Here is a 27,378-nt window from a genome sequence, read left to right as displayed (position 1 = left end):
AGGATTTCTTTTTTGGGTGATAAGAATGTTCTAGAAATGGATAGCAAGGATGGTCGCACAACACTGTAAATACACCAAAAGCCACTGGATTCTACACTTTAAAATCATTTAAACGGTGAGTTTTATGTGAGGTTAATTGTATCTCAATAAAAAACTTTTTTCCAAGGTTCCTGGGGCACCTCGTTAGACCACGTGATATTTGCAGAATCTGGTACTCATCCACAGTCACGTCCCCCTCAGGCCAGCCCGGTCTGGGGGCCGAAGCTTGGCACCTCCCACACCCTCTATGTCTGCTACAACTCAATTGCAGTGCTCTGAGTGGGGTGCTTCCTGCCTATCCCCTTGTCAGTGAGGGAAATCCATGGTTCTCTCTGCTCTTGGAATCTTTTTCTAATTATTTTTTTAAAGGGAAAGGGGGATGGGACGTCCTTCTTTGCACTTCCGCCTAGCTCTGGAAGAGCAGAGGGTCCACCCAACTCCTCCACCATCCCCTCGTCAGAGCAGGGAGAAGGAGGTATGTGCTGGAACATTCGGGTAAGATGACGCTTCTCCGTCAATTCGGAAAGGTCAACCTGCAACCTGTACCTAGAGCCCTAACCGGGGCCCTCCCTGGGGCCAACATGCACCCCCATGTTGCAGCACCCAAGTCACAAGTCCCCACCGACCCCCAACGACGTGCCAGTCCATGGCTCTCTGGTTCTTGGGCCCTCCCTGACACTCCCTCGTTCATTTCACACCGACCTGAAGTCTCCCAAATGCCTGCACCCTGTGCTCATCATTCTGTCATTTCTCTTCCCTTCCCTGGGTACTGAAAGGGATCATATACCACTGTCACTCTGAGCAGGAGACCTTTAAAGGTTAGAGAGATTTTTAAACTTCTCCAAATTAAAGTGGATATACAGGCCTTGTCCTTAAAACTTTATATTCTGACAAATATGCATTTGCATATATAAAGAAACCTTTAAATGCTGAAGGAAAGAAACACAACAAAATTTCTGTCAAATCAGGGTCAATTTATATGCTGGGACAAATAAGATGAACTTCTACTCATCCTTCAAAACCCCAAATGGACATAACCTGCTGAAGGAAACCTGCCCTAAGCCCCCTACATGGGATTCATGAATCTCACAGAGTGACATTCATCCTCTGTACTGGCCATGGGTTATGGGGCATAGTCCCCCTCACTTTTAACTGTCAATTTACTTGTCTATCTCTTCACCCCCAAACCCCCTTTTGTAAACTAATGTCTTGCATGACCTTGAGTCTGAGGCTGCAGGTACCAGAACGAAGCTGATGCCAAAAGGTGGCAGAGTTTTATAGGGTCTGGAACAGGGTTGGTGCTCATAGTAACCTATAAGCTAGATGTTATTTGCTCCATTAAAAAAAAAAAAAAAAAGATTTATTTATTGGGCGGGGGGGAAGGGCAGAGAAAGAATCACAAGCAGACTCCCCGCTGAGCAGGGAGCCCCATGCAGAGCTAGATCCCACGACCCTGAGATCCTGGCCTGAGGTGAAATCAAGAGTCTGACGCTTACCCAACTGAGCCACCCAGGTGCCCCTATTTGCTCCATTTTTGAGACAAGAAAATGGAGACCAGGTTTAAACCACTTGCCCAGAGCACATGGTTGTAAGCGGAGGAAGCAGCACCCAACCCAGAACAGCCCGACCCCAAAACACTGTCAGCTGTGCCATGCTCAGAGAATGACACCCTGCTAGCAATTTATGCACGTGGAGCCCTCCTACCTGCTGGGTCCACCCGCGTTGCCTCCTGTAACTTCACAAGTTCGACCCATTTCACAGATGAGGGAAAGGAGGAAGGGAGAGGCTACACACATAACTTGCTGGAGGTTACAAAGCTTACTGGGATCTGAACTCAGCGCTGGGATCCAAAAGCAGCACCACAGTATGGCCACCTGGGTGGTCTCTCCTTGCCCCCTCCCTCCCACACCAATCAGATACCAGTGGTTCTCAGTCCCAGGAGGGTCATGCCTCCCAGGGGATAGAGGAATAGGAGAGGTGCCCCTGGCATCTAGTGGGTAGAGGCCAGGGATGCTGCTCAACATCCTACAGGACAGGGGACAGACCCCTCCACAACGAATTATCCAGCCCAAATGTCAATAGTGCCCAGGTTGAGAAACGGATGACCCAGCTTAGAACAGCATGGAAGCATGCAGGCGCACGCGCACACATGCGCACTGCCTCGTCCAGACCTGCACTCCCCCCCCCCCCCCCCGGGATTCTGAACAGACCTACCAGAAAAGAGGGGGTGGGAAAAAAAATAAAGCAAGCCCCACCCACAAATGTACCACAGTCACCATTAACGTCATATTTATTGTTATTTAGCTGCTCAGGAAAACATATACAGGTATATACAATATGCATGAATACAGAAGACTGCACTTTACATATTTTTTTTTAAAAAAGAAAGAAAAAAATAACACTCAATTTCATGAGCTATTGTCACAGTCTTCCAACCAAGCATTTCAGAAATGAATTTCTTTTAAGAGTCAAAAAAGATTACAGGATTGCCTAACACACAGCAGAGTTAAGATTTTATATTTTACATGTGCAATAACGTTTTCGTTTTCTTTCCCAAAAAAAGTTTGCTATGCAGTACCGATTACCAGTGTTTGGAGTCTCGTGGGTTGGGTGTGTTTTTATTTTGCTTTTATTCTTTCCATTAAACCAAATTTAATGAAATAACATCCTTTTGCTTAAGGCTATTTTTAAAGCTGTTCCATTCTGGGGTCGTGGGGAGCGAGAAAGTTTAAAACTTCAGGGGTTTCCGACGTTGCTAGGACCACGAGCTGATGGCCAGGTGCTAATGAACTCAACGCAGGGAAAGTCAAAGACAGAAGTCAAGACGCTTGGCTCCCCGGCCTTAAGCAATGAAGGAGAAATCATTCCTGTTTAAAAAATAAAGTGATAAAGCCCTCAAACAGCTGTACATTGCAGAATCGGAGGGGGCGTGGAGTTTTGCTCAGACTACGGCTGATTTCTCCTGCGGCCCCTGGCAGGAGGGACATTCTCTTTCTCTTTCCTCTGGTGGCAGAACTCGGGGACTGAGTCAGTTCACACCTTCCCACTGCTGATCAGTTCACACCACCTGCTCTTCTGCCTGCCTTCTGCGGGCCCCCGGGGGGCTGGGCCCCCGGTCCGATGGCCCCAGCAAGGACCATCCAGACGCGGACCTGAGCCAAAAGGGCCCCCGCCGGAAAGAAGAGGGAGGGGAAAGAGCGAGATTTTTCTGGACTCTTACCCCTTTGCTGAAAAGTTCTTTGAAATAAACAATGTGGGTGTTGTATGGTGAACCCAAAGTCACTTGCTTAAAAAAAAAACAAAAAAGCCAGGTCTAGAAACTCTGGGTACCTGGGGACAGAGGGGAGGGGACGCCAGGCTCAAAATAGAGCATTTAGTAAGACTTGCTCTTTAACAAAAATAGAAGGAAAATGGGGGAGTTACTGATTTGGGTGAAGGGCTATCAGTCACTTCTTGTCTGACCCATCCTGGAATCTGTGTGCCCCTCACGACCCCCCCTGAGTCATATGAGCCTATTGTAGGCATGCACAGCACCCAAAGGTGCCCACCCCACCAACACTGGTCCTCTGACACCTGCCACTCTGGGTCCTCGACGGGGCTCCAGGTGCCTTGCTCGCTGCTGCCTATTCACCTGGCTGCCCCCCATCTCTGCTCAAAGAGATTATTCCTTGGTGAGGCGCATGACACATGGCTCTAGTTTTGCAAGAGGGTGAGATTAAATCAAAAGTGTGTGTGGGGGGGTATTCTGGGGTTAAAGAAAAAGGCCCAAGCATCAAAGTCAATGATTATGTTCCTTGTTTCCTTCCCATAGCCCCCAGGAGCCTGCCAACCCCTGCAAAGAAATACACCCAGGTGCAGAGAAGGGGAGCTTGGCAGGCTGAGCCTGGGGGCTCCTTCCCTGAGCCCCTGGAAAAGTGCTTGGCAAAAGCCTCGTCCCTCCCAGGGATGGGGGGTTGCCCAGGTTGGAGGGGGAGAAATAGATGGGCAGCGGGGACAGAATGGGAGTGGTCGGGAAGATGCCCGCAGTTCCACCTCCTTCCTCCTGCAAGGCCTGGCTGGGACTGGCTGTGGGCAAAGGTCAAGGGCTGAGAACCGGACCCTCCCCCAACTTGGGCACCCAAGACCCAGCCAGCCCGGCCGCAGCAGGGTGGGAGCCAGGAGCCCCCAAAGACTGCAAGCTGGAAGGGCACCATCCCCCATGCACACCAGGGCTGTTTAGCATAGCGTGAAAATTCAGAGCCTGGGCGCTTGCACAGAGGCCCAGAAAAGGAGAGAAAACACCACTGTCGAACATTCCGACTCCTTCCCACTGAGCAGGCTGGACACGTCATCACCTCCATTGCAGAGAGAACAGCTTCCAGCAGAAGACAGAACGGAGCTGAAGGCTGAGCGTGTGTTTGTAGGAACGAAAATATATATCTGTCTATTTTCTTAGGAAACAGACAAAACAAAATCCCAGGCGGAATACCTAAGGGGGGTATTAATTGTTTGGCTCCTGCCTGACTGATGACAGTTGGGTGTCAATATATAATATCGTGATGACAATTTGACTTTTGCCCGGCAATATTCCAGAACTACTATTCTCCAGGATTTCCATTTTAATAAGCAGTGAACAAAGCAAAAAGGAAAAAAAAAAAAAAAAAAAAAAAGGCTGGGGGTGGGAGGGGGGAGAGGAACGAGAATAAAAGAGAATAAAAAAGAAAGTAACTCTTGTCTTATTACGAAATAACAATGCTTGGACATACAGCAGCATGAAAATAAAACAAGGAAAGAGGTCATCTAAAAAAACGTATGCCAAGATTACAGAAAAATGGGAATTCTCTAGCAGGAAAAAAGGCTGAAGCAAAAGTTTGCTAACTGCAGAAGGGTTAACACTGGTAACATACTGTGGCAGACGAGTTTTCTTTTTTAAAAAAATTTTTTGAGGTTTTTTTTTTCTTCCCCTTTAAATTAACCCTTTCCGGTCCATATGCCACTAAGCAGGTACCAACCTAGGAAAAAAATCATCCACTCAGCAATAGTGGCCCTTTCAAATTAAGGGGGGGGGGAGGAGGAGGGGTTTGGGAGCACGGGGTGGGGGGGTGGGGGAGAGAGAAGGGCCTGATGGGGGAGGGGCATTTCTTGTCAATTCAAGTTAGGGCGGCCACGAATGTCCCGAATCTGTTGGAAATGTCGGAGTGCAGGGACCGCCAGGTGGGTACGGAGGCTCGGGCCTTGGCATCGCCCACGTCATCTGTGCAGTGGACGGACAGGCACTGCAAGTGGCTCCCCGGCTGGGTTGCTGAGGCCTTATTTGCAGGGAGGTCGTGGGCTGCGGAGAAAAAAAGGAAGAAATGTTAGCGGCAGGTTCAGCTCTGCGGGAGGCCCTAAGCGGGCGGGGTGAGAGAGGTAAGGAAAGAGAGGCACCGTCCACTCCCTGTTTTCATGGCCGAAGACGATGTGAGCAGATCTAGAGATGTTTGGTTCAAATGCCTCTGCTGCTACTCTGATGTGGCTGTGAGACCTCAGCCAAGGGTAGGACTCGATGTCAGATTCTCCCCACTCAGGAAATGGGAGAATTGGGCAGGGTTGGCCCATCTCTGATGGACTAGAGTTCCCAAAAGATTGACTGGACATGAAATAAGTTGGGAAGGCTTCCTGGAGGAGGGGCATCTAAATTGGGCTTTGAGGCATATGTAGGAGTTTGCCAGAAGCAGTTAAAGGTAGAGGGGAGGATTGTCTGGGTCTAGAACACAGCCCTTCTCTTGTCATCCTCTGGACATTTGCTAGAGGCCTACTGTGTGCTGGGGACTTCCTGAAACAGTACCACACTGCTCAGACCAGTAATGATGAAAAGTCCAGACTCCCCAACCAGACCAGTGCCCTTTGTCCATCCCCAGCTGCTTTATGAAGGGACTTACAGTGATGGGGGTGAGGGAGTCTATTCCTCCCCTGCACCCTCAATGAAAATCCCTTCCATTTCCTTCTCACACAGTCACATAGGCCCAGAAACACCACAGATCACAGTGATGCCTGAGTTAGACAGACTTGCGGGGAAAGAAAGTCTGACAACCACTCATACCTTCGTATGAATTACACTCAAAGAGAGGAAGAGCTGGGAGTTCTGAGGCAGGGAAGGAACAGAACAGTCATTTCGGGGGACTGCTAGTTTACTGCTGCCAAGTGACCAATGGTTCTGTTCTCAGACCTACTATATAACCATGAGTATTCTTATCATTCAGTGAGATGAGACTGAAGCTTGACTCAGAGAGGAGAGGCAACATGCCCAAGGTCACACAGCCAAGAAGGGGCAGAGTTGGGCTTGAACATGGGTAAATTTCTGACTCCAAAGAAGTGAGAAAAGCTGGAATTGGGGGGTGGGGGCCCAGCTCCAGCTGAGGGAGCACACCCAGATACTGAACTCCATGACTGGCCCGCCCTCATCAGCAGGGCCCTGTGCCAGGCAGGAGCTACCCCGCCCATCCCGCCCTCTGGGATTAGGGGGGAGGCCTCCCCTGGGAGCTGAGCCACAGCCTGCAGAGAAAATCCTCCCAGAGGATGGGCCAGGCCATGACTAACCGGGCTCCCACCCTGGAGCCCCAGAGACACCCAGCTTAGGACCTGCATGCCAGGAGCAGCTGGGGCCGGGGCGGGGTGGGGGGTGGGGGTGGAGATTCTCTCCCTTGCTCCTTCCCTCATTCATCCAATTAATAAGACCTTACTGAGTCCCTACTATGTGCCAGGCATGGCTCTAGCCTTCAGATCCGGCCAGAAATAAGGCAGACGCCATCTTCATCCTCCTCTGGGAGCTGACAGTGAAGCCAGGAGAGAGCATCATGGTAGTCATTTGGAGTCACAGATGCCATGGGGCTTGAATCCCAATCCCAGCCCCACCACTGTGTGGCAAGGGGTCTGCCACCCTCCCTCTCTCCGAGCCTTAGTTCCTCATTGCTGAAGTGAGGGGAACGTCCTCTCCCTCAGGCCTTGTAACGGCCTGGCAGACAGAGAAATCCCCCGACAGGGCTGCTAGCATAGTCTCTGGGGAGGTCAGGAGGTGAGGGGTCCTTGCAGCCATCTAGAGGTCCCCAAGCCTCATCCCCTCCTTGGGACTGGCCAGGTGGGCACATTCCTGCCCATGAGACTGGAGTCTATGCTCCCATTTCACAGAAGGGAAAGCTGAGGCCCTGAGCTCCAGGTTTCAAAGCTGGTTAGCAGCGGTGGTGCTACCCAGGGCCTCAGAATTCAGCCCAGGGGTACCTGAGAAGGTACCCCAGGAAGCTAGGGGCCTCAGATTCAGCCCCCACACCTCTGCTCTTGAGCCCAGTCTTGCCTGGCTCCCAGTGACGCCCTACTCCCTAATCCCCCCAGAAGGAATCCTGTTCCAAGCATTGTGAGATCTGGATTGGGGGAGGGGAGCATCTGCCACCGAGAGAGAGAGAGAGAGAGAGAGAGAGAGAGAGAGAGAGAGAGAGAGGGGGGGGGGGAATTCTGAAAAGGGTTCCTTACTTCACTTTACACCCATTATCTCAAGGAGCTGACTCAGCAAATGCTTGTGCCCATTTTACAGATAGGAAACCGAGGCCCCTTGACAAAGTCTGCACAGCTAAAGAAAGACGAGACCCAGGCCCAAGCTCCTGACAGCTGGCTCCCTTGCTCTATGACCACAGCGCCAGGAAGGCGAAGGAAAGTCGGCATTTCCCGAGTTCTGTGCGCAGACGGAGGAGGCCTGTGGTCCCTTCTGGGAGCTGCGTTTGCTGAGGGATGTTTCCACACTGACCCAAATGGCCACATGTCCTCAAGATGCCGTATTCCCAAGTTATAGACGACTCCGAAGCATGCCGTGTGCCAACCCTACACACAGCTGCTTTTCTTACTTGGGGAGGATTTAATGAGGGTGTGCCAGCTGAACATATCCATGTGTTATCTCATTCCATCCCCCCGCAAGCCCAGCAGCTGGGTGCCCCTTCTCCCCACCTTAGAAGGGGCACCTGGGGCTCAGAGAGGGTGAGGGGCTTGCCCAACATCACAGAGCATGGGCGCAGGATTCCCCAGCCTCTGCCTGGGACGAACAAGAGAGTCTGGTATCCACAGGGAATATTTTTAAGAGAGAATATTATTCTTCAGTTCTTGACAACCCAAGCATGACCAAACTCATCCTCCCGCCAGATTCATTCCAGCCGGAGGTGGGGGGACCCAACATGCCCTAGGACCGCAGCTTCCACACACATACAACCCCTCCCCCCCCCCCCCCCCGCCATTGCTGAGTGGCTACGAATAAATCAGTCCCACAGAAGCCCGCCTCAAGTCAGGGCCTGCCGCTGCTCGAGAGAAGCCCTCAGTCCCTGCTCCTCGGCGGTGGCAGGCATGCCGGCCCCCCACCCCAGGACCCAGAGATAAAACCACCCCTTGCCGAGCTCCCAGGACTGGGGGGAGACCCTGGAGTTCCTCAGTGCGCCACGGACACCGATGCAGACTGTCACATTTTCCACTTGTTAGCGACCAGCCTCCCCCATCAGACTGTGGTGCCACAGCACTCCACACACAGGAGGGGCTCAGCTGGGGCCTGTGGGCTGTGGAGTGACCCTCATCCCTATTTGACAGATGGGAAGACTGAGGCCCTGGGGGGCGCAGGGAACTGCCCAGGGGTCACCCAGGGCCAGGCCAGCAGCTTGGACCGGCCCTCTCCTTTGAATCCGGGATTCCCCGCGCACTGGGCTGAGGTGGGATCTCGAACCCCCCATCCCTGGGCAGCTGGCCCCATCTGCAACTCGGGGATGGTGATTCCTGGCAGGCCCATCTCCGAGCAGCTTGGGGGGACCATACAAGAGAAAGAGGGGATGACACTGTGCATGTGGGGGGATCAGTCCTCGAGGCAGGGGTGTCATCAACTCAAAACTTATCCCCCCAAATGGGCCTCACTCTGTGCAGAGAGCACAGAGGACGAGGTGAGGGCCTTCCGGTTCCTGGGACCTGATGTCACGCCCGCCCAGCAAGGAAGGGCTGTGGGGACAGTTTTTAAAGGACAGTCCCCTCCAGGCCAGAACAGACCACCTCAGTCCCCATGTGCAAGGGCAGGGCCTGGAGCGGGGAAGGCCGGTTCTTCCTCCCCATCCTTCACGTGCACAGACAAGTCCTAGCTGATCTCTCCGGCCCTTCCCCAGCACCCCCTCCCTTCACAGCACAGCACCCGAGCCACGAGGTCATTTCTGCCACCGACTTGGTACCACGGCATGGAGGTGCCGGCTGCCTCCTGCTTTCCCCGCGGTGACCCTGAGACCCGCGTCGGATCGATCCCCAACAGGGACGGTGGGTGCCATGAAGAGAAGGAGAGGACCTCGAGCCGGGGCCAAGCACGACTAACAAGTGGGCTGCCATTTCTCCTCCTGGGCTCAACCACGATAGCGCCTACCCTTTGCGGAGCACCGGGCTTTTGCGAACATCACTTCGGCTCCCAGAACCTCAGCCCTAGAAAACGGGGAAAATAATAGGACTGGCCGTCATGGAGGCAGCGACGAGGATTAAATGAAATGATCCATGTAAAAGGCTTAGCGTGCTGCCCAGCCCAGAGCAGACTCCCGCCCGACGGCGCCGGGTGCGGCCCCGCGTGCTCGCTGACCCGCCTGCAGGCGCGGGGACCCACGGGGCCGGCCGGCATGGCCCAGCCACCCTTCTGCCAGCCACGACCGAGCGGGGTGAAGGGAGAAGGGGACAGACACGCGTCTGTTGACCTGGGGACACCTCGTGGTTCATTTTACTTCTGGAGATGCCACCCACGGAGGGGGCCGAGTGTTCTTTCTTTTTTGAAGTCAGCAAAACAGACCTTGTCACCACCTTGCTCTGCACTCAGTATCCCCAGGATTGGGTTCCAATTTGGGTGAGTCAGGAGTCATGAGCTTGATGGGGGCAGTCGCCACCCCCTCCCCCCCAAGGCAGGGCTTGGTGGGACTGGCAAGACCACACGGCTCTGTCTTTAAACCTTCAGAAACAGGACTTCTGTCCACCTCCTGTCCACACCTCCCACCTACCCCCCACCACTGCCCACCATAGGGAAGGCCGGAGAGAGGGGGCTGTGGGGGTCAGGGTGGCCTCCAACTAGGGCCCAGATCAAGGGCTCCTTGGCTGCTCATGCAGGGTGTGACCTGGGCAAGGTGTTAACCCGTACTGCAAAATGGGAACCAAGTTCACAGACTTTAGCACATGATGCGCCCCCCAAAAAGGTGAGCTGCTCTTAGGGTTATTACGCTCACTGGGCTTCAAGAGCCCAGGGCCTTGGAGGCAGTCAGAGCTAATACTGCCGCATGCCAGTCGGGGACCCCGGCCACAGGATAGTCTCTTCCTCTCCATGGGGGCCTGCCCCACCCCCTGCCCCCCATGGTGGGGTGGAGGGGGACCAGGGTGCGATCCCAGGCAAAGCAGGCAAATTAGAATTCCGGGCGTATTTTTAACTCCAAGCTTATGTAAGGAGCAGTGTGGGCCCCAGAACACAATAGCGAATGACTCTCGCCCGACTCACCCTCTCTAGATTCCGACAAAGGGAAATGTATTTTGGTTTTTCCTTTATTTGGACCTGGCAGGGGGAGACGCTGGAGTCTGACAGCTGCCATTGAGCCTGGAAGCAGAAGCAGGCCTGGGAGCCTCAGGGTTGGGCCGGGTCCTATCAGCGCCCGGGAGGCCCGGAGGCCCGCAGACACATCCATGGCTCTCCTAGCTCCTGGTCTCCATCTCCAAGAAAGGCTGGGCCATTGCACCCAGGCTAGCTCTGGGCATTGAACATCGCTCTTCTCTCCTGCCCCACTGTCTCCACCCCGGGGCAGGCCCCACTGTCTCCTTTCTGATACCACGCTGGCCCCCAAGCCATTTCCCCCTGTGAGTCAGGTGACTTTCCTAAAGCATGAGCAGCCCCCTTTCCTGCTTAAACCTTCCATGGCTCCCCAGTGCTCCCAAGGTCAAGTTCCCAGCTTCGCATAACCCGGCCTGCTCTCCTCGTGGGCCTCCAGCCTCACCTCTCCGTGAGCCAGCTACACAGTCTCTCCATAAAGCCCTGATCCTTCCCGCCTCCACACCCCTGCTCCTGCCGTGTCTTCTGCCTAGAACACCCTCCCCTCCTCACCCCTGCTGACTCCCACCATCTACCTGGCTGTCAGCCTTGTGGCAAAGCTTTTCCGACGCCCCTACTCTGAGGTGGGTAACCCCTCTCCCTGCTCACAGATGACATCCCTGCCCCCAGCCAGCATAAGGGCAATGAAGCACCAGTTACCTCCGAGCCGCTACGGGGATGTGGCGGGGCAGGGGGTCCTGAGTTCAGGGCCCCTCGACAACAAGCTGCCAAGGATGAAAAACATCATGGGGAGGGGGGGCTTCGGAGTCAGACGACCAGGGACTGAGACGACTGCATCTCAGTCCCTGGCGCTCCCCCAGCGGGTTGAACTTGGGCAAATCACTGTCCCTCTCTGAGCCTCAACTTCCTTCCCCGTGAAATGGGACAAGGATAGCACCAAGGTCCTTGCCGAGTTACACCAGATCCTACGGCGCCTGGCACACGGCAGGTGCTCACGCAATGGCCACCAGCTGTCACAGCAGACAAAAGTCACAGGAAAAGAGAGCTTGCCCAGCAGTAAGCAAAGTCACAAGGATTTTTAAGGTAGCACGAAGGCCCATCTCCAAGAACCCACCACTGGGGATGTGGGGGACCCAACCCCAGTGGAACTGACGCCCACCACCCAACTGGAACCCTTCTGCAGGACCCCACAACCTCAAAGCAGAACCCCTCCTCAGCTGCCTGTCCATATTGGGTCCCTGGCCCACGTCCCCTCCTCCAGGGAGGTACACAGGGTCCAGGGAACTCGCCTACTTTGGGCTCAGGGTGCGAACAGCAAATCTAAGCCAGATGGTGGGCTGCACACAGAGGGTCTGCAGAGCCACCAACGAAGCAGGAAAACGGCACGCTCAAACTCCCCCTCCACTCCTCCCCCATGCTCGGCAGCTTCGGGGGAGCCCCAGCTCTGTGTGCTCAGAAGCCTGGATTCAAATCCCACTCCGGTCTAAATCTCACCAGCTCCATGACCTTGGGCAAGCTCAACTTGCCTATTCCCCCATCTGTAGGGGGGCTAACCACCCCTCCTGTGGCCAACCCCCCTCAGAGGAGCCTGGCCTGGGGACCCTGAGGGTAGACACAGCCATGAGGATCCCAGCTGTCTCTCTGGTCCCTGGCACACAGTAGGCAGCTAAAAAGGATTTGTTAAATATTTTACTTATTTTGTTTAAAGATTTTACTTTTAAGTCATCTCTACGCCCAACATGGAGCTCAAACTTACAACCCTGAGATCAAGAGTCACATGCTCCACCGACTGAGCCAGCCAGGCGCCCCAGGATTTGTTAAATATTTGAAAGAATGATTCACATTCTCATCCCAGCTCTTCACCTGCCTGCTGTGTGACCTTGGACAAGTCCCTCTCCCTCTCTGGACCTCTTTGGTCCTCTCTGAAATGAATGGTGGTGGGTAGATAGACAACCTCCCTGACTCTTTTCATTCCTTCGGGGAAATCAGATTTTACATTCAATGTAGGCAGGAAGCTGGGGCAGAAGCCTACGGCAAGCAAGGGACATTAAGATACCTTAGCCTAAGTAAGCCCCAGGAGCACAACCCCAGAGGGCGGGCGGCTGGCAGCCTGAGTGACACTCCATCCAGGCATTTCACTGAGGTCAAGGGACCAGCCCCTCCTCAGCCCAGCCCTCTGCCTGCATCCCCACCCTTTCTCTGCCCTCCCTCGAGGACAACTTCTAGCAGGGGTATCATTGTGACAAATGAGGAAAGGAAAAAGGAAAAGTGACCCCATCCGTACTCCTGTCAGCTCCAGGGCTGATAAGAGTGAGCACTGATCTCGGGCTCCCTACGGGCCGGGCCTCGGCCTATCTCATCGGATGACCCCAACACCTGGGGAGAGAGGGTCCGACACTCCAGCCCATTTCACAGGGGGGAGAAACTGAGGCTCAGAAAGGGGACGTCACTGACCCACAGTCGCAGCTAACCAGTGGAGGACCCGGGGTCACTCCCAAGTCTGCCTGATGCCAAAGTGTGTGGGTTCATCAAAGTCACGTGAAAAAGTAAAATGTGCCAGCCAAAGTGGTGGGTGCTCCCTCTCCCCTAGCCCCGTTCTCGCTCTCTCACAACGCCCCCCCCAGTTCTTTCTCAATCTCTCTCTTCTCTCCCCCTGCCCCCACACTTCCCTGTCTTTCCCCAAAATCAACACTCACTTTTTGGGGAAGGGCCCTGATAGCCCTGCTGCTCACAGATGGGATGAGAATGACCCTGTGGTGACAGAGAAGCCAAGGACAAAAATATGAGGCCCCCCCATTCAGCGCTCTCTCTCCATGGACCCTGCCTGAGAGTTTCCCCATCAGCCCCATCTGATGGGGGCGATCCAAAGCTTGCACAGGGGCTCCTGGGAGGCAGAAAGGGCCCCCCACCGATAATCAGGAGGGACCTCGTGCGGCCCCCCCTCCCCGGCCCCACGAGGGTGAAGAAGGGGCCTCGCGCGAGGCCGAGTCTGGTGCGAGCCTCAGCCAGGGCCCTGGAAGCCTTCGGAAATTAATTGGAGTTGACTCGGCTGAAGGCAGCTGTCATTTAGATTGAGAACTGGCTCAGGGCTCCACTGAGGCGAAGCAGCGAGGGCATCGTGGGGACCGGGCGGCCGAGCGCTGGGGATGGGGGCGGGGCTGGATGCCAGGGATCTTCCCGGGGCCCTGAAGGAGGAGCCGGGGTGGCGGAGGAGGGCCCGAGCCCACAGGATGCACACCGCAGGCCCCTCACCCGGCCCTGCGCCTCTGATTGGGCTCCTTCCCCTGGCGCCTCGGGCCACACGGCCAGTGACCTGTGACAGATGCAGCCCCGCGCACCCCCCGGGCCACTCCTGGCTTGTGGGCTGCTGAGATGTGACAGGTTGGGGGTGGGGGGGCGCAGGCCGACCCCTCAGCCTGCCCCTTCCTTCTGACAGGGCCCACAGTGGTGCAGCAAGGCACCTGCCCTGGGAGTCTAAGTGGGGATGGGGGTGGCATCATTCTTCCGGAACCATGGGAAGGGCCCAGCGGTACTGTGAGCAGAGCACTCAGCCCCCTGCCAGGCACCAAAGATGAGCCAACAAACAGTAGCTGCTATTCAGCATTGTTAGCAGGATTATTATACCTGAGATCCCCTCCACCCGTCTCCATTCTAGCCCATCCCCCACCCCTCTATCCCCATTTTCTCGCCTATTCGCTCACAGTTCATGCCCCCACGGCATTGGACCCAGTGCTGGGTGGCCCTGGACAGCACACCGCCCCTCTCTGAGCCCCAGCATCCTCACCTCTCTCCTGGGGGCAACCTAGCACCAGGGCAGACACCTCACTGAGCTCCCGGCACACTGCCTGGGGGCGATCAGCCGTTCAACAATTATTTTATAAAATAAGACAGACGGACAGATAGACACATGTTTCTGTTGAAGTAGAACCTCGTTGCTTTCAGCCCACTGAAGGAAAAGACCCGATTTGGCAACAACTCAGAATTTTACAAAGTAAGTTTTCAAAGTGCTGATGCTTTGGGTGGGGGTTCTTGGGGACATGTGTCCTGCTCCCCTCCCCCCGAGGGTCTGCGGGAGCTTTGTGACCTTCCTATACGGGCTCGGTGGGGCTGCAGGTGGCCTGTTCACCCAGACAAGTTCCCATAGCGTTTCTGCGTCCCCGAGGAAGGGCTCTGCATGGGGGTCCATCATGGGATAGTCGTGTGCTTTGCAGCTAGACTCTTGGGGTCAAATCCTAACCCTGTCACCACCAGGCTGCGGGACCCTCCTTCAGCTACTCTGACCCCCTGAGTCTCCATTTCCTCACCTGAAAAATGTCTTCGGTCATTCCTGCCTGGCAGAGAGGGGCAATGGGCTAGTACCCAGGGACCTGGTACCCAGGTGCCCCTCCATATCCTGTTCTCTTCTCCAAACCTGAGCCTTCCTGGGGCCAGGCTGTAAGAGGGGGCCCTCGAGGGGCGCCTAGGTGGCTCAGTCAGTTAAACAGCCGACTCTTGACTTCAGCGCAGGTCATGATCTCATCAGGGTGGTGAGATTGAGCCCCACATCCAGCTCTGAGATGGGCGTGAAGCCTGCTTAAGATTCTCTCTCCCTCTCCCTCGGCGCCTCCCACCCCCACTCTCTCTTTCCCTTTCTCTCCCTCTCTTAAAAAAAAAAAGAAGAGGGGGCCCTTAAGACAGCAATAACAGCAGGGCGATGAGCCAAAGCATCCCGACCAAACAGGTGCTCCCAGCTGTATGTTGGACGCGGGACTCAGAGAGGGGATCCCAACACAGAGCCCCCAGCCTGCCTGCCGCCCCTCCCCCACCCCCGAGTTCTCAGCCTGGCAGAGAGATATTCAGTAAACACTTAAGTGTAAAACAGAGCCGTCACTGCCACAGCACAAGGCTGCCCTGTGTCGCAGACCCAGGGGACAGGTGGGGATCCAGGGCAGAATTTGCAGAGGAGAGGACATACAAGGGGGAGCAGGGTGCTTAAGGATGACTACAAAGCTTTGCAGCGAGAGAAGCAAGAGGTGAGCTCCAAGCCTCTACCGTGACTGGGAAGAACCAGGGGCCGGCCCAGGGGCCCTGATTTGGGGCCTGGGGGAGAGCGAGGAAAAGGAGGCTGCAAAGTTGAAATGAAGTCAGTCACGGAGGCCCCTGGAGGCCCCAGGAAGTGTTTGGCTTTGTTCCTGAGAGCAGAAGGGAGCCAAGGAAGACTGCTGAGCAAGGGAGGGGCATCGGGAATCTGTCAACATGAATAAGAAGCTTGCACCTCATCCATTCCAGCCTTGGCATGGCAAACCTGACTCAGAAACACATTCCATTGGGGACAAGGTCCTTTGTGTTCCACAACTCTAAACAAGTGGGGGGATGTGATCCCACCCCCAAGAGAATGGTACTCTGAGAGAGCTCTGATCTAACTGGGCGGGCCATTCCTCCCCAGCAGCTTCTGAGTCAGATGCCTATAACCCTGGTCCCCAAGAAACCCAGCTCAGGCTGGCCATGCGTCAGCCGATGGCCCTTGCAAGGGACTCCGCCTCTCTACGCCTCCACCTCCCCTCCACACAACGGATGTGAACACCGGGCCCTGTGCATTTCCATCAACAGATCCTCGCTGAGGATATAGGTGGGGAAACCAAGGCACAAAAAGACGCATCCTGCGTTATCCAACAGTGAGCAGAAGGGTTGAGGGAAACTTCCTTATCTCTCCACATCTGAGGTTCCCCATGTGTGAAATGAGACCATACACCTACTGGGCAGGGCTGCCAGGAGAATGAATATGATAATATTAACAATAACAGACAATAATTATAGCATTAATACCCGTCATGCATTCATTCTTTTAAACTAATTCCTCACCGTAATCCCGGAGGGCAGCTTCTATTCCCTCAGCCCCATTTCACAGGTGAAGGACCTGCCAGGGTCAGCAACCTATAGCCCATAGGTCAAATCCGACCCACCGTCTGTTTTTGTCAATAAAGTTTTATTGGTACATAGTCACGCCTGTACATTTACATTTAGTCTATGGCTATTTTATGCTACAATGGCAGAGCTGACTAGTTGTGACAGAGACTGTAGAAGCCACAAGCCTAAAATATTTACTATCAGGCCCTTGACAGTGCAAGTTTGCTGACCCCTGAACCTAAGGCTCAGAGAGGTGATGTCACTTGTCTAAGTTCACACAAGTAGGAAGGAGCCACCAGGCACCCAGTAGGTGCCCAATACGCGTTCCCTAGGAAAATGTTTATGTGTAAACAACACTGCTGATCTGTGAAGACTTGCACAGTGACCCTTAGGGAGTCAGAAATGTCCCTCCCATTCACTGTGTCCCTGGTCTTCCTTCTCAGGCTACAGTGGAAACCTCCCTGCCTTCCTATTTAAAAATCAATAAAACGGGGCACCTGGGTGGCTCAGTTGGTTAAGCATCTGCCTTCGGCTCAGGTCATGATCCCAGGGTCCTGGGATCGAGCCCTGCCTTGGGTTCCCTGCTCAGCGAGGAGACTGCTTCTCCCTCTCCCTCTGCTCTTCCCCCCAGCTCATTCTCTCTCTTTCAAATAAATTAATAAAATCTCTTAAAAAAATCAATAAAACATTAAAATGTTGGTTGAGGGGGTGGGAGGATAGGGGTTGTTATTTAAAAACACCGTTCCAAAATGTGTCTACAGTGCAACAAAAAGAGAAAGGTGGGCTCTCCGAGGCAGAACAAGTCAGCCCCATCAGGCCAGGGCTCACTCCTGCACGGCCTCTGAGCACCCTGTCACAGTTCAGTCTCTACTTGCGGAAGGACAGAGCAATGGGCAAAGGGGATAGAGACAGGCAGGACAAGCAGGCCTAGGTGGACCCTTGGGGGGCAGAGCATCAGCCCTGGGGCAGGCCCCGGGGCCTCCTCACTGGCTGATCTCATTTATGCCCTCAGCCGTCCTAGCAGGGCCAAGGTCACACCGCGAGAAAGTGGAGAGTTGGAACTCGAACACAGGTCCGCAGGAGTCCAGAGCCCGCATGGTCTTAACCACCCGCGGCATCTGCCCCACCTCGGGAGAGAGACAGGTGGAACAGTGGAAGCTGGTCTGGGCCTAGAAGGAGCCGGTTGGTCACTCCCATCCAAACAACAGGGAACAGAGCCCCTGGATTGCCCGGTGGCTGGCCCACCCATCCTCAGCTCCCATCTTCCACGGGTTCTGGAAGGTCCAGCCTAGGCTTCTGAGGGGAGGTGTCTCTGCCACGAACAACCCCCAATTTGCTTTCCCTCCAGGTGGTGCTCTCCCTCCCCCACTGCAGGAAACCAGGACCCAGTTGTGCCAGAAGCTGGCTGTGTGCCTCCAGGGATATCACTCACCCTCTCTGGGCTGCCGTCCCCTCTCTAATTGGCAGGAGTCCCTACTGCCAGGCCTGTGACTTGGTGACCTAAAGAGGCCATCCAGGTAGGTATTGCCCACCCCAAATTATACTGTGGATTTACGGGAACTGTTGGCTAAGCTGTACCTCGAGGATGGGAGTGGGGATTTGGCTCTGCCGTCTGTGTCCCCACTGGGGCCCACGACGCCCAGAGTGAGTCTCTGGCGTTGACTTGGGAAGGCAGGGGCCACTGCACTCCTTCCATGGCAGAGGTCACACCCTCTTGTCCCTCTGGTTTTTTGAGGAAGGCAGAACTGGACCCTAGGAAGACTGGGCTGGCCAGTACTGTAAATTGGGGAAACTGAGACCAGAGAGGAGTAAGTCAGGGGCAGAACTGTAAATAAATCAGAGAATTCTTGCCTGCTTGCCTAAGCCAGCACTCAGTCCTCTCCTCATTCAGAAGGTTTGACAATGGAGTTTGCAGTATGCTGTCACCAAGTGGTGGCAACACTACTCCTGCTTGAGCTCCCCTTTTTCTGGACCACTACTGTCACTTCGCCCTTCACCTAAGTAACTTGTCCGTCTCCTCCTTCCTCAAGTAGGTCTTTCCAAGCCCCTCCGTGGACTCCAATGTGCACTGTATTATTACACCCAGTGCTAACCCCGACCTCTCCTAATTGTCCTACTCTCTACCACAGCCCCTAGGATATGAGTTCCATGAAATCGGAGCCTCAACTCTCCTATTCACTACTGTGGCCCTGGCACCTGGCACATGGCAGGCCCTCAACCAGTTTATGCTGACTCTATCGATTCCTACGAGCAGGAACAGACCCTAAAGAATCACTAAAATAAGGAAGATCAAACCACATCACCTGGACCTCCAGACAGACCTGAATAGGAACTCTTCAAGGCTTCCTGGTACCAGTGAAACAAGACTTCATTCGGAGGCTTGCCCACTGACCCCTACCCAAAATTTACTGAAAGGGACCACACCCCCTCACAGACTATTATCCAGCAATGGAGGAATGATATCCACTTACTTACACAACCCCAATCCAGCCAACACCCTTCCTTCCAAGTTTGGGCGCTAGAATTCTCCCAATTTATTTTAGACCCTGCTGGTGTGTGAGGAAGCCACAAAATGCAGGTGCCGTTTTCATGGAAAGAAAAACTTGGGGGAGGCGGGGACCAGCTGACAAATGCCAGAAATTTCCTCCCACCTGAGAATGACTATGCAGGAAGGCCCCTTTCCCAACCAACACCCCCATCCAGCCCACCCCTCCTGCCTACCGGCCCTGAGCCCCCGAACCCACTCAGACAACCCGGGAGGTGAGTTTTAAGTTGACACCAAGCATGGGAGTCAGTTAAATAACCCTCCAACACTCTCACACCATCTCTGTTTTTCCTTCTTCAGGGAAGGGGACCACATCCCAGACACTGTTCTAAAAGGTCCATGTATATCATTGCATCAGGACCTCCCAGCAACCTACACTGGGAGGGGCTGTTACTCCTTTTTAAAGGAGGCAGAAACAGGCTCAGAGCAGTGGGGTGACTCATGCAACACCACACAGCTGGGAAGCAATCAAGGCAGGATGAGGTCAAGTCTGTTTCCAAAGGCTCTTCTACTTTTGCTGCATGCCAGAAACAGAGAGAAGAAGAGGGAGAGAGGAGGAGAGAAGGAAAGAAAGAAAAAAAAAGATTCCCCTCTCTCCTAAAGGGCTGGCACCCTGCCTTCCCTCCCGGTGCACTCACTCTGCGTCTGGAAGCACCTGCCAGTTTCTCGGGGAAGCTAGCATACATGCCATCTGATGGGGGCAGCTGATCTAGGCCAGGCCTCACCCCCTTGCAGGGTCTGAGCCCTGGGGAATCAGGCCCCCCAGGAGGGGAGCGGGACAAGTAAAGGGAAAAGCCTTTACTCTCAGGTACGCGCAGCTCACCCACCTAAGCAAAACTCTTGCAGGGGTGGTTTCCGGCTGCCTGGGGGCAGGGCTCTACTGAGTGTCTGTTGCTAAGCAACAGGCTTGCACCTGATGACCTACCCAGAGTTCACGACCGGCCTGGGGTATAACAAGTCCGTGATCTTGGAGGCCCCGATAACGCAGCTCGGGAGCTCTGTGAGGCTAGAACTGGGCTGTCCAGCATGGCAGCCCCCAGTCACACGTGGCTTTTTAAATTTAAAAATCAATTCTTCATTCACAACTAACCGCATTACAAGGGTTCAACAACCATCCGCGGCCGGTAGTCATTATATACTGGACAGTGCAGACCTAGGACATCTCCATCATCGTAGAAAGTTCTATCGGACAGCACCGGTCTAGAATTATAAGCCAGGAAGTACCCATCTGTGTCAGCAGCTGCCAAGTCAACTGCTTTGCTTACAAAAGGCAAACGCCATCAGTTTTCAGATGGAAGGCTCCAGAGATGGAGGTAAACTGGGGGCTGGGAAGGAGCCACGGGGGTCATCTTCTCCAGGATTATCAACCACCAGGGACTCCCACCAAAACGCATTTCCTCATGAGCCCACAGCAGAGCACTGCTCAATGACCGCCCACAGCACCGGCTCCCACGAAGCCCAGACTCGGCCTCAGAGTCTTTCTCAACACAATGTTCAAGGCCGCCAGAACGAAATCAATCCGGATTCGCAGCTGACACTGAAGCTCTGCAATCACAGAGATAAAGAAACTGAGGCCCAGGGCAATAAAGCGGCTTGCCCAAGGTCAGGTGGCAGATCCAGGCCAGGCCAGGAGGAAAGCTCCCATCTTCTTCCTCCTACTCTCCCCAGAGCATCTTCCCCACTAAAGCTCTGGAGAGCAGAAGTTCACCATCCTCAAAAAGTGCCTGGAAATGCAGTGCCCGCAGACAACGAATGGCCTTGCTCTATCCTAATAGCAACACGACTAACAGGGAGGCCTCTGTCTTGATCCCCTGCTACGTGGCCGGCCCCATGGGTCCCTTTACCCCAGCCCCTCCTTTATTGTCATGACAACCTGCGATGTAGGATTATCTCCACTTTCCAGATGATGGGTACGGGGAGATGGAGAGACCCAAGGGGACCCGCCCAAGGTCACCCATTCACTAGGGGGTGAGCACAATCTGATCCCGACAACTGGCATCTGGAGCCCTCCCAGGCGGGCCCTGGGCCAGGCGGAGAACCAGGTGTGTGCTCAGGTCCCGCCTCTGCCTTCTCCCTGCTGTGTGACCTTGGACAAGGCACTTTCCCTCTCTGGGCTTAGTCCCCTGCAACAGGGGTAATAGGTCCTCCTCCGGTCAAAGAACTCAAAAAAATGCACAGACACTGTGTGAACAGTAAAAAGGGAGACTCTTAAATCTACCATAAAAGGTATTTCGAGCCCAGGAAATAGTAAGAGTAACTGGTTCCATGTACTGGGCGATTCCTCTGTGCTACACACCGTAGCTGCTTCCGCACGACAAGAGCAAAGGTTAGGAAGAAATGACGCAGACCAAATGGCCAGCGCAGCCCAAAATATTTAGCAGCATCTGATCCTTTACAGAAAAGGTCTGCTGACCCCTCCACACTCAATCACTTGCAAAAATGCCCCCATTTTACAAATGAGAAAAATCGAGGCTCGGGGAAGGGAGGTGATTTGTCCCAAGTGCCACCGCCGGGCAGAAGCTACGAACGTCTAGATTCCATTTCCGGAGGTCGACTGCAGGGATCTTCCGGAAAGGCTGAGGGACAAGACGCGCGTCAGGCCAACCTGCCTACTCGCTGAGGCTCCTCCCGGCCATGGGGCATCTGCGGCATCCACGGGCAGCTCCCACCTAGCCGCCAGCAGGCCCAGCGCCTGGCCCAGTGGGCACCAACTCAGCCTGTTTTTATCCCACTGCTTCAGTAGCGAAATTGCCCAAGACTAATTGCAAGTAGTATTTAATTTTATCAAGGACAATTACATGAAATTAATTCAGCTTCTACCTGGAAGCACTTTGTTACCATTTGCTTTCCCAGGTTGCTGGGGTGAAAAAGGAGGCAGGCAAGCAGGCAGGCAGGCAGGAGAAGGGAGAGGGCCCTGAGATATGCCCCGAACAGGAAACGGGCAAAGTAATAATCAGGTGATGACAACGTAAGTGAGCACCAACTGTATGTGCATGGGAAATCCTCCATGGGCATGACGGTCCTGCAACCTCAGGATAGCCCAGCAGGTGGGCATGTCAGACCACGCCCCCCACCCCCGCCAATTCACAGAAGAGGCCACTGGGTCCCAAAGGATCATGGGCAGGCATCTGTGCACCATCCAGGAGAAAGCCGGGCCCTGGATGGACTCCTGCTTGGCCACTTCCTAGCGGCATGATCTTGGACAAGCCAGCTCACCTCTCGGGCCTCAGTGTCCTCATCTGTCAAACGGGAATAAGGAGACTAAACTGGCACAGTGGTTTTGGGGAGTCCATAAGATAACACAGACAACACGCTGAGCACTGTGTTTGGCATTCAGCAAGTGCTCAATGGGTACAACCGTGACGATCGATCGTCAGCACCAAGCGGTGCAGCTTTGCAGGCTGGGACCTCCTGCCTCCACTGGACCCAGTTTGAGCCGGGGCGGGGGAGGATCAGAAGAAGAATCTGGGGAAGGCCTGGCTTTCTCAGCCTCCCCAAGGAGGCCCCACACACAGAACCTCCGAGCCAAGAAGTACAAACGAGGCCCCAAACAGGCCGAGAAACCCAGGCTGCCCCTCCCCATGCTCCAGCTCCCCACCCGGCCCTCCAGGAGCCCCATTTGGGGGCTCAGGCTCCCCCGGGGCACCAAGAAGAAAAGGGGGCCCCTCTCCCACAGCTGCTGTGGTTGCCAGCCTCCCAGAGGTCTTGGGGGGGGGTCTGGAGCTGCTCTGAAAGGCCGCGGGCGCCGGGGGTTCATTCAGCTGTTTTCGGGTGGCTCCAATGAGTTCATTTTACCCCAGCAGAATATTAAACAGCTCCTGGGGAAGCAGATGCTGGGCTTCGGTTTCAGAGGGAGGGAGGAAGGGAGGCCACAGGCCAGCAAGGGGAGAATTCAAGTTCCGCTTCAGGCAGCTCCGAAGACCTTTCTAGGCTCAGCTCAGCCTGAGCCGTTGTCACGGTGACCGGTGACCAGTGACCAAATGCATGGCATCTGTGGGAGCCCAGGCTGGCACCCTGAATACCTCTACCTCGCTTCACTTAGTCCTCACGTCCACCCTATGAGGCGGGAACTCTGCCGTGCCCATTTTATAGATGAGAAAGCTGAGGCACACAGTAGCAACAGGACTCACTCAAGGCCACACAGCAAAAGGACTCCTTTTCTCTCTCCCTCCCCCCACGGCACCCTCTGGGAGGCAGATGCCGAGCAAAGGTCCTGGGGCAGACCTGGAGCTTCCAAGTGCTGTGCTTGATTTTCCTCTGTGCTCAGATTTCCCTCCACTCGGCAGAGAAACGATCCCACTTTCTGTCATTCTAATAATAATCTCTGATGTCTGAACAGCTTCCTTGGAGGCTACAGAACACATCTGGGCATAGCGCTTCCTCTAAGCTTCACCACGATTTACACATTCCAGACAGGGAAACTGAGGCCTGGCCAGCAGAGTGGATCCCAGAGCCACCGACCAGTTAAGGGCAAAGCCGTGAAGCAAATCCTCCTCTACTCCCACTGCAGATTCAAGTCTAGACTCATGCCACCGCTGACAGAGGACGCTGGCATTCCCTCCCAGCTCCAGAGCACAGAGAGGTGAGGTGACTTGCCCAGGGCCACACAGCCCAGGTTCTGAGGTCAGCCCCGGGCACAGTCCCCCTGGCTCCCAGCTCTCACTGGCTCCCACTGGGAGCCCTCACACTCCTGGCTATCCACACAGGTACCATCATAACATGGGGTGCTGTTCTTTGGGACCCTGTGGCCACCTACATTTCCCCCGCCATGATTAGGAATAAATAACAACATGGTAATTATACTGAAGCTTGCCAGGTGTGAGCCATCTGATCACAAGGCCTTACGTGCTCGAACGAAGGCAGTTCCCACAGAACCCCCTGACGTGGACACTGCTGTCATCCCCTCTTCACAAATGAGGAAACTGAGGCATAAAATTTGTGACCATTACCATATGGGCCCCACGTGCTGGGGGCAGCTCTGCCAGGTGCTGACCTAAGCCACTGACAAACTACACCCCGTATCACCTTGACAACACCCCAACCACCCGCGCATTGAGCCCCAGTTTGTAGACCATGCATCCCCCCCCATCGCCCCTGGAAAACCCCACAGGTGATGGAGACCTTTGGTCTCAAGGCGTGAGCTCTGTACTGTCTCTCCCGTTTCCGTGGACTGGTAGTGTCCCCATGCCGAGGGGCAGCTTGGCCCAGTGGGCAGAAAGATGGGGGTGCGGACTGGGCTTTAGCTCCTGCTAGCCACACCCACCTCCGCACCTCACTCACGTCATCTGTAAAATGGGTCCACAGAAGTAGCTGCTTCACAGGGCTGTAAGGATGCCATGGGTGGCTCAGGGAAGGCGCTGACTCATGCTGGGCTCTCAAGGAGTCCAAATGCCGTCCTCGAGACAGGCCTGTCCTCCCCTACTGGACCCCGGGGAACTCTGGAATCAAGGGTTCAGGATACAGACCCCAGCCCCATCCCTGCCTGTTACCAACTGGGAGACTCAGCACATCACCACGCCCCCACCCCCGGGCCTCGGTTTCCCCATCTGTAAAGGGGGGCATCTCCTGGGATGCTGACAGGGTTAAAGCAGTGAATGTGGCCAAGCCTGCCCACCAGCCCCATCCAAATGGATGGCAAATGGAGCCCGGTCCCCAGCACACAGCACAGGTGCTCAGTACCATAAATCCAACCTGACATTCTCCTAAGGGCTGCTGCTGGGATGGTCCCTGGCCCACCCCTCGCCCCCTCCACCAGCCCCGCCCCCACGCCTAAAACCCTAGAACATGGAGTCCCGGTGACACAGTCCCCTGACGCTAGTGAAGAAAGTCTGGAAGCACCCAAGCCCCCCAGGCCGGGGCTGGGCTCCAAAGGGTTAAGCTCAGCTCTGATTTCTCCCAAATGGCAAAGACAGAAGCTGAGACTGCCCGGCCCTGCTCCCTGCTGCCTGAAGCCTGACCCCTGACATTTCCACTCCCAGCCGCACTTGCATTTAAAAAAGGGAAGGAAGAAAATTTAACCATCCACACAGACAAACAGGTTGGGGAGAAGTGGGGGGGAAGGGAGTGGCAAGGAAAGAGGGGGGCTGCAGATTTCCTTTTGTAGAGTCCACTTCACCCCCTCTCAAAAAAAAAAAATTTTTTTTTTAAAGAAAGACCTAGAAGGGAGGCAGAAGGGGGGAACAGGAGAATAAAAAGGTGGCAGACAAATTCTCCGGAATCACCGGGCACCACTAAATTTTCTGATTAATTAACCCTGAAAGGGGCCTCTCTCCCAGCCCTTCCTGGGGGAGGTTCTGGCTGGCAGAGCCCCGGATCGAGCAGGCAGCCTCTTTGGGGGGGATTCACTCAGAGGTCCCGGCGGGGGGGGGGTGCGCAATCCCCTCTTGAGACCTCGCAGTAGTTAAAGCCGAAGATGATAAGGAATTTATCAAACGAGATTTACACAGGGAAACCCTAATTAAGAGGTTAGTCTCCAGTTTAATTGCCTTCAAACCTAGGCAGGCAGGCCCAGACAGATGGATTTTCAGTCTGACCTCATTAAAAAATAATCATAACCAAATAGAATACAGAGCAGAATCCGAGGTCCACAACGTGGCTAACAAGTGGGGGGAGCGGTGGCGGGGGGCAGTGTGAAGGGCCAGGGCCTGGCCTGACCCACAATCCCCTCACCCGCATCCCCCCCACCCCCCGGGGGCTGGCCTCAGACCCCTGAGCCAGCCGGCCCTTCCCTCACCCTCTCTCTCCTCTCTCGAAATCTGGGCGATTCTGGACTCCTTGCTCCTTGAGGCCTTTTCTCTCCTCCGGCTTCTGCTCCCCTTGAAGCTGGCATTCTGGAATATAAATTGGAAGCATGCGTGCCCCCCCCCACCCCAGGCGGACGCCACATACCAGACAAAACGACTGCAGGCCTGGTCATCTGGGGTTAAGAATGGTTTTTGTTTTTGGCAGGGAATGTGGAGGAGCCCAAAGGAACTGGCCGGAACATTGTTCCAGGAATGAAAGGGAGAAGGGGGGGGAGAGGGGAGGTGGGGGAGACAGAGCGAACACCTGGGGAACAACAGCTGGGGTTATTTTTCTGTCCCCCAGGGACTGGCATGCAAAGAGTCTTTAAAACGCAAGGGGGACATGGACGGACCCCACTCTGGGCAGAGAGGATTGACCTTCCTGCCCACCCTCTTCTCTGCCCCACTTCCGTTGGCTGAAACCATAAATGAATGTTCGAGGCAGACATCTCCAGCAAACGGGCTTGCTCACCGCCCCACGGATTTGGGGAGAAACACGAGCAACAAGAAAAGTCCCGCGGGGTATGCATCTGTGCTGTCCCCAGTCGGTGGCCCAGGCCGATGACAAAGTAACAGGTAACAGAAACTGGGGCCTCCTGCCAGCCAGGCATTGTGTTTAACAGCCCGCGGAGAGCCCGTCACTGTTCTAAATACTCTTTACGTTCTTTCTTAGCACCCTTGCCATGATTTTTAGAGAAGTTTCCTAACATTAGCAAGGGACTGATTTTCTAAACCCTACGTTGTTAGGGAGTCTGAGAAGTGGGTATGCGGGACCAGGGTATTGAAAGCTCTTAAGGGGGTCCTGAAAAATGCCCGATTTTTACCTCAGATCCGTGTGCTCACGAACTTATGTTCTAAACACCGTCTGGGCAGTTCCTGCCAACCGCTGTGGGCACCGTCTCTACCCTCCACGGCACTTCAGACCACCCTCCCAAACTCTGCAGGCCGATTTCTCACTGCGAGCTGGGGACTGAGTGACCCCGTAAGGTGGCCCCCACTCCCCCCCTTCTTCCTGCAGGGTGGGAGGGGGAAGGCACCTGTATTTATGTCAGGGTTTAGTGACCTCTGTGATGAGCCGGATGCTGGGTAAGTTCATTATTTCCTGTAATCCTCACTAAGACCCTGTTTAACCCAAAAAACAGATGAGGAAACGGAGGCGCAGGACGGCGAAGGGCTCAGTCCATGGGGAGGCGGCGCTGTTAAGAGTGCAGGCCCAGTCTTCCCGTGCCATCCTCCTCCCCGAGGTCTGGGGCGTAAACACCAGCTCCAATGGCCCCTCCGGGCACCCTCTGACGACCCAGTCGGGTCAGGCGGGGCCCTGGCATCTGGAACAAGCCTCGGCTGGGACAGAGGCTGTGTCCTGGGCCACTAGGGCTCAGGCAAGCAGGACCATGGGAAGGAGGGGCTGGTGAGGACCGGTGTTGGGGATGGAGACAGGAGGCGGGCCAGTGGGCTGGGGATGAGGAATTCTAATGCTAACGTCCGGGGGCCCCCTCCCTTCCCTCCTCACCCCAGCCCCTCTGGAGGGAAAGTCCCATCAGCCCTCCTAGGTCTCAGGACTGTTGGGGTGGCGCTCAGCCCCCAGCCCT

The 27,378-nt window shown here is 54.9% G+C and overlaps 1 protein-coding gene across 1 annotated transcript in view; it reads right to left on the bottom strand.

The window, feature by feature from the left end:
• Positions 1-2,311: 2,311 nt before the first annotated feature.
• Positions 2,312-27,378, bottom strand: part of MN1 (MN1 proto-oncogene, transcriptional regulator) — a 47,340-nt gene continuing 22,273 nt past the window's right edge. Inside the window, exon 2 of the mRNA XM_078060826.1 lies at positions 2,312-5,350. Coding sequence (XP_077916952.1) covers positions 5,169-5,350 — 182 coding nt within the window. The 3' untranslated portion in view covers positions 2,312-5,168. The remainder of the gene's footprint in view (positions 5,351-27,378) is intronic.

The sequence above is a fragment of the Halichoerus grypus genome, chromosome 13 (genome assembly GCF_964656455.1).
Source record: "Halichoerus grypus chromosome 13, mHalGry1.hap1.1, whole genome shotgun sequence".
NCBI classification, from domain to species: domain Eukaryota; kingdom Metazoa; phylum Chordata; class Mammalia; order Carnivora; family Phocidae; genus Halichoerus; species Halichoerus grypus.
Note: the sequence above shows the minus strand (reverse complement) of the source record. Positions and strands in the feature narration are given on the sequence as shown.